This window comes from Haemaphysalis longicornis, unplaced genomic scaffold, assembly GCF_048455015.1.
Source record: "Haemaphysalis longicornis isolate Haplotype H1 unplaced genomic scaffold, Haemaphysalis longicornis Haplotype H1 scaffold_12, whole genome shotgun sequence".
NCBI classification, from domain to species: Eukaryota; Metazoa; Arthropoda; class Arachnida; order Ixodida; family Ixodidae; genus Haemaphysalis; species Haemaphysalis longicornis.
In genome coordinates this window covers 22,240,195-22,253,894 of record NW_027526225.1, presented here as the reverse complement: position 1 = coordinate 22,253,894, position 13,700 = coordinate 22,240,195, and the positions used below count along the sequence as shown (strand labels likewise).

The 13,700-nt window shown below is 51.3% G+C and overlaps 1 protein-coding gene across 1 annotated transcript in view; it reads right to left on the bottom strand.

Moving 5' to 3' along the window:
- Positions 1–13,700, bottom strand: part of LOC144162475 (very long chain fatty acid elongase AAEL008004-like) — a 98,999-nt gene that overhangs the window by 10,860 nt on the left and 74,439 nt on the right. Inside the window, exon 2 of the mRNA XM_077693016.1 lies at positions 9,097–9,262. Coding sequence (XP_077549142.1) covers positions 9,097–9,154 — 58 coding nt within the window. The 5' untranslated portion in view covers positions 9,155–9,262. The remainder of the gene's footprint in view (positions 1–9,096; positions 9,263–13,700) is intronic.

The following is a 13,700-nucleotide window of genomic DNA, read 5'->3' as shown; positions in this document are numbered from 1 at the left end:
GCTCAGTGCTGTGAGTATCCACCAGACAAAGACGACATCCTTCATCAAATACATAATACGCAGTCCTGTTTTGTCAAGTTAACTCTGTTCCATTGTAATTTCACGTCCTCATGTTCCAGTTCATTGAGTTCGAAGTGCAGCAAGGAGAAAGGTAAGGGTTACCTTGTGCATGGTGTTTGAAGCCTCAAAAAATGCATTTTTGTATCAAGTATTTTTGCGCGAGCCAGATTGTTGATTTGTTATAGCCCATTTTTACCTCTACTTTTACAACAAATGTCGGTTATAACTAACTAATGTGGTGTACAAATACTGCTTCGTTATAATGAGGCACGACTGTATTTTCCTTTATGCGGCGTGAGCCAACGCTCACGTGCATGCGCGCGTCTTTCAGAGTTAGCACATTTCGTGCTGGCGACACATATCGCTGATACGAGTCTGCGTGGTGACATGCTCGACAGTGTTTCCTGTTCAAACAAGTTACCCTGTACACTTTGCAAGGACTGCACAGCCTCGTACAAGGTCAATAGAAAATGATAAAGGTGCGAATCACTGGCCACTGCAACTGGGACCAATATCATACATGATACACAACCAGAGCAAAATGAAATTAAATTCCAGCCACAAATATGACACGCTAACCACAAGCATAAATCGGTAAAAAGTTCCAGAAAAAGCCAGGCTACAATTCCATAGACAAAAACTACCACACCATTTGGTGTTTTGATGCGCACTAGCAGCACAATGGAAGTCAAGGAATGCGTTTCTCCACACTGTTTACCTGAAGCTACTGATTATAGCTTTGTGCACCAACAAATGCCGAACAAAGCTCGTTTGAATTTGCAGCAACTACTTTCAGCCAGAGGGGACGCTTTTCACTCACGAAAATAAAAGGAAGGCGATCACAAATGTAAGATTATTTCACCATTCCCTTGACACAGTATGTGCTGTTTTTTCAATGGTCATAGTTGTTGACATGGTTTAAGTGCTAAACAACGATGGACACAAGAAAAGCGACAGGACAACGCGCTTATCCTGTAGCCTGTCTAGTGCCTTGCAAGCTCTTTTAGTGCGGCCAATTGCGTCCTGGCAAAAAACTAATGCATTTTCTCATAGACTGGTTGGCCAACAAAAGAGCTCTGATAAGATCTTTGGACACAAGACACAGGTGTGAAACCGAGCCTCTACTGTGTCAAAACAGTTACTTGAAAAATCGCAAAAAAAGAACGGTTCTAGAAAAGACAATACTCGCATCGATCATGATGGAGGAGTACAACGTGAACATTTAGATCATTCGTAGATGCGTTTACTTAGTGCACGAAAAGTCATTGCATGGGTTCGGCCTTCACGTGCGATTTGGGTCTTTGAAGGTTTTGACGCACTTTTGGTGTTTGAAAGCTTTTGTGCTTCTCTCAACTTTCTTTAGCAAGGGATAGTAATTTTTTGAGCACTTAAAATCAAATTGTAAGTATTCACCAACTCATCCACAACAAGTACAGTCTCAAAATTTCCTAGGCCAAGCCGGAAACGCGCATGCGGCAAAAAACTCAATGTACAAGCTTATGTCCTGAGCGAAGCTGAAACGTTTTACGCCGAAAAGCTGGAGAAAACACCTTTCTTTTCTACTGTCACAAAATAATTGTGACACATTTAAAGGTAAAAGCTTATTCTTTGAATTATTTGTAGCTGGGTATAGGCTTAGGATTGGCCTAGAAAATTTTGACTAAGGGTGTACATTCCTAGTAGTAGTGTTTGTTGAATAGAAAGCAAGTTCCTTATGTTTGACTCCCAAATGCTTTAAAGAAAATTTCTTGAAATTCCGTACAAAATGAATCATTACCGTTTCACGCAGAGTTGCTGGAAAATCCCCGCCAACTTTCTACAGAATTTCACGCGTAGTTCACGCTAATCTGTGCAACGCCTGTACAATTGCCGCATGCGTTTGTTAAACAGGATGGCACACAAAAGAACCCCTTAGCAATACAGCATTGACCTGCGCCGCATCATTGTCGAGTTCGAGTTGAGTCAACTTGTTTGGCAGCAAGCTATTGTTACCTGAGGCTCCACGCATCTCCCTTCTAATGTTGAAAAGCATGGGTGGGGGTAAACTAGAGCCAACTCAGAAGCTCGGTGACATTTCGAGAAAAACGCCAATACGGAGGTTGCAGGCGATTGAAACAAAGCTTCGAGCTGCTTGTACTAGAACACCAGCCTTCTTGAAGCTAGGCTAACAGCTAACAGACACACTCGACGAGACAACCAGACAGATACATCATCCACAGAATGGGGTTAGACGGGAGAATAGCGCGGACGACAATGCACTCTAGGTGCACAAGCATACTTAAGCACATTTTTCTGCGCATGTACTTTTTGAAGCCTGCCTTGTGCAGCTCAAAGCTACATTGTGGATTGGAACAATGGTATATAGGTGGTGCTACAGTTAAACCTGGATATAACGAAGTTGACAAACATTTGCGATTTTTCATTACATGCAGGTTTCCAGTTAAGGCTTGCGTGAATGACCAAAATGCTAGACTTCAGTGATAACGAACTTAAAGGACAGTAAAAAAAAAATTGCGCGATATGCGCCTGCTCCTTTCCCTCGAACTTAGTCGCTACACGGCAATCCAAAAAAGCAAGGTAACTTACCCCCCATATTTACAAATGTAACTTAGGTATCCCTTTTACCGGTTTTTCGGTGCCTTGCCTTAAACTGTTTTGAGGACCAAACTGATGCTCTTTGCCGCACTCAGAATAGTTGACAGTGTGCTAGCTGGGATACTGTACAGGGCGGCGAAGTTCTTTTAAAATTGCGAGCTTGTCGTGAAAAGAAAACTTTTCGTTTTCTAGCAGCAGAACTCATCATTGACGAACCGACACCACAAGTAGCTGTGGGGACGCACAACTACACGCCGACAGGCAGGCCTAGCACCTCACCGACACCGCACTGGCACTGGAAACACACGGTAGTTTAAGGTGCGGGCAAAGTTCGCTAAATTAGCGCGTTTCTCCAGCAGATTTTTCACAAAAAGTGCAAAAAAAAAAATTCGTTACATCCAGGGTTAACTATCTCCGGTGATAAGCCAATTTCAGGGCTTATTTGTGTGCAACACCAGGCAAAGCACTATGTTGTGGACTACTGTTGATTGAACTGTCTAAATAGCGTAGCACATAAATCCATTTCCTAATGGCAAATGCTGTGAGATAAGCCACTACTGAGAAGAGTTACCGAGAAGCGATTTCCAGAAGCATGTAAACTCTGAACCTTTCCCTGTTGTGACGGGAGTTGGTCTTGATGGCTCATCACAGCTTTGCAGTTCATTCACGAGGTAATACAAATGATTAAAGGTACACTAAGGGCTCAACAGCTGCCTTAACCGAAAGGTAAACGCACTATTCTCAGGTCTGTTCAATGGCCAACAAAACCTTGCTTGCCGAGACATTCTCCTGTGTTTCCCTTCCATTTTTTTCTGCAATGTTTACACAGCACATCACAAAGCACCCAAAGCAACTCTGAAACCTATTCGAATTCGCTCAATCATCACAATCCTCCATAAATCCTGTTCTGATTGGCTTTCCCTTTCTCCACCAAGGTTTAAAGCAAATCAGAAAAGGTCTTTTGCCATCTTGGCATGGAAGTTGCCAAAAAAAAAGTCCAGAATAGTGCCCCAGGCCTGGCAGCCATGAAGCCCCGCCCCTATAGCATTCCATGAGAAGGTGTAGAAAATGTGCATACAGTATGCAATAACTCAAGGTGACTGCAGCTTCATAGCTAACTGCAACAGGTGTTGAACACATACACTGGCGGTAAGTAAGTACGGTGCACTTTCGCACTCATTCACATGCACCTCATTACTGCACGCATACCACAAGGCAAAGCATTTCAATAAAACCGTAACTGAAATGATTCTTAGCCTACCACCTGTGCTGTGCTCTGCTATTTCGTAATGTTGGCTCGACATGCTCAGCAAAAGTTCCCAAATACGTTGATTTTACGCTTATATGTCCCAGCCTCTATGTTTGTTTTAGAAAAACGCTCAAGCTCCACCACCCCCATTTCACCATTTACGATTTCTGATATCACAAATCATAGTGCGGTAAACTAGGTGTACGGGGCAGCGATACCTATTTCCGTACTTTTGGCATTTCTGCGTCAATAAGCAACCTGCAAGTGGCATATTAGAATTCACGGCACTCTAATCTACCAATACAGGCGGCCAACCTGATGTGACACTTCAGTGTTCACCTATTGCAATATTGCAAAAGAATAATGGCAAGAGGCGAGAAGCCCCTTTTTGCAACACATGAAGGTTATAGGGCAAGGAAGCCTCCGTTGAAGCCCTGGGGCAGTATTCTCGAGTTTTGTCCCTTTTGCGTCCCTTTCAAAAGTGTCCCTTTTGGCAAGCCCTGATTGGCTAAAAGCAAACTGGAAGTAATGCAAGCGCGGCAAACCTAATGTTAACGCTCACTGCTTAACAAGTACGTCACGAGGAAGGGGCGCAAAAGGGACGTTTTCAAAAGGGACAGTTACGAGAATACCGCCCCTGATCAATGCCGACATTAAAGGGGACTCACCTGGGGCGGTATTCTCGTAACTGTCCCTTTTGAAAACATCCCTTTTGCGTCCCTTTCATCATGACGTACTTCCGGTTAAGAAGTGGACGTTGGCAGCATGGAGGCCGGTTGGCAGTAGGTTTGCCGCGCTTGCGTTACGTCACTTCCAGTTGTTTGCTTTTAGCCAATCAGGGCTCACCAAAAGGGACACTTTTGAAAGCGACGCAAAAGGGACAAAACTCGAGAATACCGCCCCTGATCACATTCCTATGTTCATGATCCACAGGCTTAATATGTACCGATACGAAAAGGTTTACAAATCTATCGAAATGCTCCTATGGGCCTAGTTTGCTTCTTTTAGAAATGTATAACTCCTTTATTCTAAGAAATATAAAATAAACAAGAAACACATGTTGGTTTATCTAGTTTTCACTAGATGGCGCTATCTGTCTAGCAAGTGATAGTTCCGTGCAGTACGGAAGTTCCATATTTCTAAAATAAGCAAACCAGGCCGTTGTGAACATTTGAATGTATTTGTAAAACATTTTGCATTTCTACAAGATGGTTTTTAATCCTCACAGGAATGTTAACAGGCGAGTGAATCCCCGTCAACCGCAAACACCTGTTTCAAAATAGGTTTGAGTGGTGCGGCAATTCCTATTGTTTGCATGCGGAACTTGGATTACACATATCTGGCATTGACCGCGCGCAACTTCTTCGCGGAAAATGCAAACACACGAAAGTGGTAGCAGTGAACCCTCAAGGAACAAAGTCGCGCCTATCGCAGTACACCCATTTCCCTGCGTTTCGGCTGCGTATCATCGCAGTGGTCAGTTGCGTCCACGTGACCAGCAGCGCTAGCCCTCTCTTTCCCTCCGAAACACGTGCGGGCGCGTACGCGTGCTCGACTGGTGTGGGCGGGGAACGGTCGAGTCAGCGTCTCCTTATCTACTGAGCAGCGAAGCACCTCTGGCGAGATGATCCTGTTCGCCGATTAGATCCCGCCTCCGGTGCGCGGGGGAAGAACAAATACGGCGGACCTCCCTCGATGCCCATGCGGCCTCGCCCTCAACGTGACTTTTATATCCCCGTTATTTTCTCCGGTGAAAGCGAACGGTGCAGTACGGCGGGGATGCATATGTGAGCGGCTCGCCTGAGGCGCAGGTCACGCGTGTGTGCCTAAGGAACAACAAAAATGATACAAAGGAAATACAGGATCGTTTCGGTTTCATCCGACGGGTGAGGAGTAAGCAGCCTTGGCCGATATCGTCGAGGTCAACATGATAATGCTTCAACGAAGCTTTTCAAGTTCGGAACAGAAAGGCGATTAGCAACACTCGTGCGTTTCAGATTAGCGTTTCCTAAAACACGCGCGAAATACTACGCGCATTGCTTTCCAGCCCAGATCCGGTTTATTTCGCCCACTTTTTTCTGATCATTGGCGGGGCAGTTTTGAAACGCGGGGGGATAAATCTTCTGCCACGCCCCCTCGCCTCGGAGCGTGAACTTGGCTTGATATGGCTATGAACAAGGCTCGTAATTTCCGGCGGACACTGAGGTTGCTTTTTTAATGCTGCTTATTTTACATCACAAGAAGCAATTCAAATACACGGGTAGAGTGAAGTTTAGAATAAATTCACTCGAGTTCATTTTAACTCCCTCTAAACACGGGCTCAGACAAATTCACCCAAGACGGGAAGATAACGAGTCGCGGAGAGCTTCGACGTCCGTAGCAAAAGCAAGCTGCTAACGAATTCCTCGCAAGGATGCTGTTAGCTGCCTCCACGTCTGCATTCCCTAAACCTGCTCACGCGCTTTCAAAGACCTCCGGTAAGATATATTTGCTGAACGCGAATGAAGCATGTGGACATTATCGCATGCGCACTAATCAAAAATCGCTCCTAAAACGCACCCTTGTTGAGACTGTGGTAACCGGTTACTGTCGTCTGCAAGGAAAACGTACGATGACGAAAGCAGACGATTAACACAACGTTTAACGCTGTCTTCATTCGAGCCTATATATTTGCGCTTAATTAGGGCCTACAAATGGTCACCACGTAAAACTAAAGTCCTTAGGATTTCGACACTGTTTTAATGCATTAAAAATCGTACCTTGTTTTTAACGAGCCCGTTAGTATGCGCAGCACGGGTCAATTGCTCTCTGGGGGGTTGAAGAGCTAACGTTTTTTTTTCGGAGTCCCAAGGTCTCGCGGAAATACAAAAACGAGCCTTTGACAGTGGACGGCACGCGAACTGTCCTACAAAATTATGTATTCCTGTCGTGATCAATCCGTATGTCTGGGAGTGTCGCCTCACTGGGAAAAGGTATCCTTGCATGCAGCGCACGAACGCCACTATGTGTCTTTTGTTCATTAGCACCGGACTTTTTCTTATAATTTTTCCTTTCCGAAACATAAGCGAGTTTAACAGGTCACTGGGCGGTCAAAGCGAGAAAAACAGGCGAGCGCAAAAACAAAAAGAAATACGGCGGGTTTTGGGAGCAAGCGATCAACACGCTGCGCACATAAACGCTAATATCAAGTTTTGTTTTTCTTTTTTGCTTTTGAAGTTTTCTCCTTTAACGTACTAGGGCAGGATTACGGATGCGGACGAGACAGACGTCCAACGAGACACGACATGCGCCGAATAGACGCGTCAGCCAAGCCGGAGCAGCGCTAAAAATAAAAACGGGCGAATTTCCGCTATAAAACCGTTTATGTCGCACGCGTATGAAGGCGTCCGTGCAGTGTCAAGGGACGGTGAGGAAAAGCAGCAAAACGGCAAATGTAACTCGCAACCAGCGCAGCTGGCGGCAGGGGAGTTGCCATGCGCGAATACCGAGCGGTGCTTTGCCGAACAGCTTGCGTAACCAACCGGACGACGGGCTCTTAACAAAGGCCTGCCTCGCACACAACGAAACATTCGACGCCAAACTCTCTCTCGGAAGTCTTTTTCATCGCTTTATTCCAATGTCTTTCTCGCTGGTTATGCAGCCCTAGCTACACACACGCGCCGATTTTCCTTCCAAAAGTACACCGGAGTGATCGAAATTCGGAAATTTAAATATCTGCCGGACCTTGAAGCGACGCGCATCTCCGGACGAGTGCGAGATTAACAAGATTGTGTTTATCAGCTTGATGTTGGCGCTCTCGAAACGCGAGCGACTAAAACAACACCAGCTAAGTGGGTCGGTAAACAGACCGCCCAGCTAATAGGGGCGTGGAGTGTCTCCTATCAGCCACCCGGAGATAACACGCGCCCCCGCGGCATTCTGACGCGCTGGGCCAAGTTTGTATGACTAACGCGTTCTCAATTCGCTCGGGTACCAAACCCACGCGGCTTTTTTCGTCTCGAAACCCGCGAGCTTTCTGAACATCGGATGCCAACAGCTGCGCCCTGTTATACAAGATCGTTACGTCCGCGCTTGGCCCGCGAATGAATGGCGCCTCACACCTGCGACGGAAACGATTGACCGACGGTGCAGCGAGCTTGCCGACTGACGAGACATCGGTAACTCCGTACAAAGACTCCTTTCGGCTTGTGGCCGGCCAACTCCGAGGTACGGGAGCTTCGAAAGAAGAAAAGGAGGCGGAACCGAGCAGGCGCGAAAAAATAAAGAATCCGCTCGGCGGCCGCGGGCGGGCTAAAAGAGGTCATGGATTCCCCGGGCCTCCTCCGGCGCGCTCGTAACCCGAAAAAGAAAAACAAACGGTCCCCCCATCCGCCCTGGTTCGTAGGAGATCGACCGAGCTACTTAGGGTTAAGCGGGGCAGGGGAATACCTGCACTCGAAAGCCGAGAAACACTTCAATGACCCGCCACACCGGCTCGGCGTACGACGGGCGGTGTAGTACTACGGCTTTTTCGGCGACGCCCGGGTTACGCAACGTGTAACGCGGAGAGACTGGGCGTTTGAACGATCGTTGCGCGCTGGCCTCATCGGAAACGTCCCGGCAGCAACTACGAGCCCGTCCTACCGACTGGGCTAGAGAGGGCGGGTTCTCGATGCGCTCGAGACCTTCAGTGACCGCAACGCGGTAGCACACGCTCGCTCCTCGGATGCCCGAGAGCGAGACGCTTCCCGAGATGAGCAGACCGGCAGCGTTTATCCAGGCCGCCGTCGCGAATCCCTTTAGCGCCCCGCGCTGCTTCGCTAGGAGTGGCTGGCTAGCTGCCTGTCGGCCTCGTGGGAGTTGGAACGCTACAGCGCTGTACCCCACTTTACAAGAAACCAAAAGAAAAAAAAGAGAACAAACCGAAGCCAGCGACTACACAGTCACTTCAAACATCACATCCTTCAAAATTAACTGCACGGGGACAGTTTCAACGCACTGAATCTGAGCCAGACGAGACGGGCGGGCCCGCAAAGTCGCGCGAGCTCGGGAAGCGCCAGCGGTCGTAGTTCTCGTTTCTGGCGTTTGATTCGTGTTTTGGTTTCAGTATGGGTAGGCAGGGCCCCGAACCGGCATTAGGCCTAAGCAGCCGCGGGCCAGCGTCCCGGGCGACGCGCAGGAATGAATGGGAAAGGTCGTCGAAACGGGCTTACCTCCGCTCTCCAAGGTTTTGTTGTAAAAATCCCGGATTTCACTTAGCAGGTGGTACATTTTGGGACACTGGACGGCCGACGCACGGACCACAGTGCCAGAGGTGGAACTCGGAGGCCGGCTGCCACTTCACGAGTGTCGGGTCACGTGACGGGCCGCTGCTGCCACCTGGACGCGCGCAAGGGAAACACAAGAGCCGTTGCAGTAGCAGACGACATCGGCCGCCTGCTGGCTACTGCCGCCTGCCTCCGCTGCGCCTTTTTGGTTCTTTTCACCAGTATAATTTTTCCCCCGCTATCATTTATTTATTTATCTCCCGCTCTTGTTTTCTCTGCTATATCGGTCGGAGGCTGTGGCGGCCGCGGCAGCGCCGCAGGCAGCGTGCGCGCACCTTTCAGGCACGCTGGACGGACACAAAAATCAATTGGGTGACGGCAACGCACACGACAACGCGTGTCCACCAATATGAATCATCCTAATTCGGTTACGAATCGATCAAGAGCGGCGTTGTTTGCAACGCCGAGACAAAGCGTCGACAGCGCTCGACGCTTCTTTCTCGCGGGGTTCCTTACCAATTGTTTTTGTCTTTATTTTAAATGAATCGCTTCTCAAAAGAACGGCGCGCAGTTGGGATGAATCGCTAGGCTCGTTTAAATGCTGGAAACACGACCGCTAGCAAGCTGGGTGCACAAGGCAGGTCGTGGCAAGGAACCTATTAACGACGCCGCTGCAGAAAAGAGGAGGCCGTACAGAAAACATTTACGACGCCCGCCAGAAGGGTTCCGTATCACGCTAATGAACCCTCCTTGCACAATCATAAGCCGTTCCGTGATGCTTTTTCTGAGTGTGTGTGTATATGTGTGCGTGTACGCCTCCTGAATTGAAATGACGTTTCCTTATCGTCGTGAACGTTATACGTAATGACCCCAGCGCCACAGCGACTGCCGTAGATTGACATTTTCGCGCCCACTTGCAGTGTGGAGTTACTTTTTGAATTGCTTTTTTTTTTTAATTATCGCGTTGTGAAGTGCGAATAGACGATTTGGCCCTACAAGCGCAGCTACTTATTGGCTAACACCTCACGCAGGCAATCGCGTCTGTAGTGGTTGCGGCGCTCCAAGTCGATGAAACGCACCGTATAACACCAAGGAAAAGAAAAACAATACAAAAAAGCTCCCAGACAGACAAGTCGCAATGTTGAAACATTTACGCAACGTCGCAGCGAAAAAACTGAAACAATCGGACTTCCTTCCGGAAGCATAGATACATTTTGCTGGACAATTTCCCGTTGTGCAGAATACGCAAGTCCGGAAACAGGAATTTATAGACACACCCCTAACACCCGCCCAGAAGTACTTCGACACCCCCCCAAAAAGATTCCTTAACCACAAGCACCCTGCCTAGGGATTTATACAACACCCCCCCAAACATCCCACCGACACCCCCCCAAAATCGAAATTCTGCATAAACCCTGTGGGATATATGAGGGGTTCCTCGGAGGCCCAGCCAGTCCTGGCGTAAGCCACCACGCTAGCTCCCGGCGTGTCAACCACGCGGGCTCCCATGGCTACGGCAGCCCAGCGAGGTTCGCCGATACGAGAACACAGTAGACAGTAGTGCCGAAGCACAGCCGTTTATTTGGGGAATCCCAAAGCATGCGAGCACAAGGCTCGACGGCGTTCACGAATCACGCCGTCCGGGTCGTGACCGCGAACGGGAGGCAGGCACTCACGGCGCGCGACAAACAAAGCTCCCACCTGAGACACAAGTATCCATCACCGCCGCCATGTTCCGCCGATCTCGCCCCGACCGGGTCTCCGACGAGACTCCCTTTCTCCCGTGCGCGCACGCTCGCGCCGCCCGCGCCCGCGCGCCTATCCCCGCACACATCGGTGGCGCCATCTCTCGGGGGACGCCGACGAACCAGCGGAGCGCCGGACCGGTTCCAGCGCACAAGCGTCTCTCCCGAAGCGCGCGCTGGCTCGGGATCGCAGGTCGCGGTTCTCCACGATTCCCACACTCCTCCCCCCTAAAACTGGACGCCACTTGAGCTCGAGTGACGCCACGGTGCACCACACTCGTCACGTCTCAAGTCAGCAAAACAGCCACCGAACGCCACTCCACACCAAAGTTCGCCACACGATGCCGCCGTCGCGATGCTCGCCTCACAAACCCGCAAACACATTGCAATGGTTCCAAGTCTCTCGCGGTTGGGCAGCACAGCAGGTTGGCAGGCCCGGGGGTAGCTGCAGCCGCAGCCGACGAACGCCGGGGTCGCGCCATGATGCGACCCCCACTCCCAGCTCGAGGCGGCAACAGGAACGGCCGCGCCCACTGCGGCTGCCCGAAGGCTCGCGCCGCTCGCGTAGGCGCCAGATACCGCCGCCTCCTGGGTTCCGTGGCCGCTTCGGCCGCAGGTCCTCCCGAACGGTTGGCTGCCGCCCGGCAGGCCGGAGCAGCAACTGGAGTAGCAGCTCCACGAACCGCGCTCGGCCCCGCCGGTGGTTCAGCAGGCCATCCTCGCTGTCCGTGGCAGTGGTGACTGGCGTGGCTCCCGGTGGTATCCGTATGCTGCAGGTCTCGCTCTCACCGTCCAGTTTAAACGATTCCCCAAACTTGACGTGGGGAGCAGCGGGACTCCGCAATCTCCTGTGACTGGCCGGAAACCTTATCGACGATCTCGCCAAATAGGGTAACAAAGATGCCCGAGGGGACTCCCCCTTGCATGTTCGCTTGCTCGCGGAATCACGAGTCCGGCAACTGTGCTCCAGCAGCCACCCCCGCCTGGAGGCAGCTCGCCTGACTATTACGGGTTGTCGGCATCGAAACGCCCGTCCGAGCTATTTCGGCCTGGTGCGTTGGTCGGCAAAGCAGCGTCAGCATCAAGCAGGCGGGCTCCTGCAACTCACTCGCAGCAATACAAGCTGCCGTAGAGCCAGCGCCAACCGCAATACCAGCGGCTTACGGGCGCACGTCACCGGTATAGGTCGCCTGAGAGTCCGTCTCTTACTAAGACTGGCGATCTCTCGCGACCAACGAGCCCGCTGCCGAGCCGCGCGAAGCTCTTACTGCCTAAACGCAATCTCGAGCGGAGACCTCACGGCATCGAGACGCACGCACTGCGGAAGCGCGGAGACAACGGTCCCATTGCTCCCGCTTCCCCCCGCAGCGAGAGGAGACTGATTCTTCAGCGATCCCCCTCGCTCTTTGTCAGGCGTCAAATCGGCAAACACTCCGCCTCGGACTCGAAGCGCAGTAGCGGCGGGCTCATCGTGCGGCTTGAGAACTCCCAAACACCGCACCCTCGCTCGGTAGTGTCCGCCGCGCCTGGGGGAAACTTCAACCGGCGCCGCCGGCGCGACTGCGCGGGGACGGCGCTACGAGGAAGGCGACCCGCCGCCATGTTGGAACAAGGCCTACGCACCTCCCGTCTCGCAAGCGGGCCGCGACTGCGGTGCTCGGAGGTATCCTACTGACTCACCGCCTGGTGCGTGTAGGAAGGTTTACGCATTTGCCGTCACGGCTGTATCGGGCATCATAACTGTCTGCCTGCAACCGACTGGCGCGAGGCGTTTCGTCCGAAGTCTTCCGGACAAAGGGTAGCGGGCTACGACTGCAACAACGCATTTCTCGGAGAGCTAGCAACCTCGAATTCGTCCGAATACGAGCCCCACGTTCGGGCGCCATGTGGGATAAATGTGGGGTTCCTCGGAGGCCCAGCCAGTCCTGGCGTAAGCCACCACGCTAGCTCCCGGCGTGTCAACCACGCGGGCTCCCATGGCTACGGCAGCCCAGCGAGGTTCGCCGATACGAGAACACAGTAGACAGTAGTGCCGAAGCACAGCCGTTTATTTGGGGAATCCCAAAGCATGCGAGCACAAGGCTCGACGGCGTTCACGAATCACGCCGTCCGGGTCGTGACCGCGAACGGGAGGCAGGCACTCACGGCGCGCGACAAACAAAGCTCCCACCTGAGACACAAGTATCCATCACCGCCGCCATGTTCCGCCGATCTCGCCCCGACCGGGTCTCCGACGAGACTCCCTTTCTCCCGTGCGCGCACGCTCGCGCCGCCCGCGCCCGCGCGCCTATCCCCGCACACATCGGTGGCGCCATCTCTCGGGGGACGCCGACGAACCAGCGGAGCGCCGGACCGGTTCCAGCGCACAAGCGTCTCTCCCGAAGCGCGCGCTGGCTCGGGATCGCAGGTCGCGGTTCTCCACGATTCCCACAACCCCTGTCCGGAAATGTGGGATTGGCCAAGGAGCTGAAGTGTGGGTCGCCAGGTTAGCTGAGCCAAGATTAATTCGTAATTGGCTGTAAGATAAAGCCGTTTGCCGATAAAGAAGGGGCGAAAATAGACGGTGTTCGTTATCCTTTCTCGCACTGTGCAACATACGTCGTCGTCTTTGAGCGGAAATTCAAACGCAAGCTCGCATATTCGTGAGCACAACACGGCACATGCATCCTCTGAAGAAAGCCGGCGCCCAACCAATATCCTAGCCAATTTTCTGCTTTAATGAAGCCGAAGATTAGTGCTTTCGTTCACTGTAATATCTATGTAAAAATACAAGTACACAGGTGATTCCGCAAACTAGATTCGTAA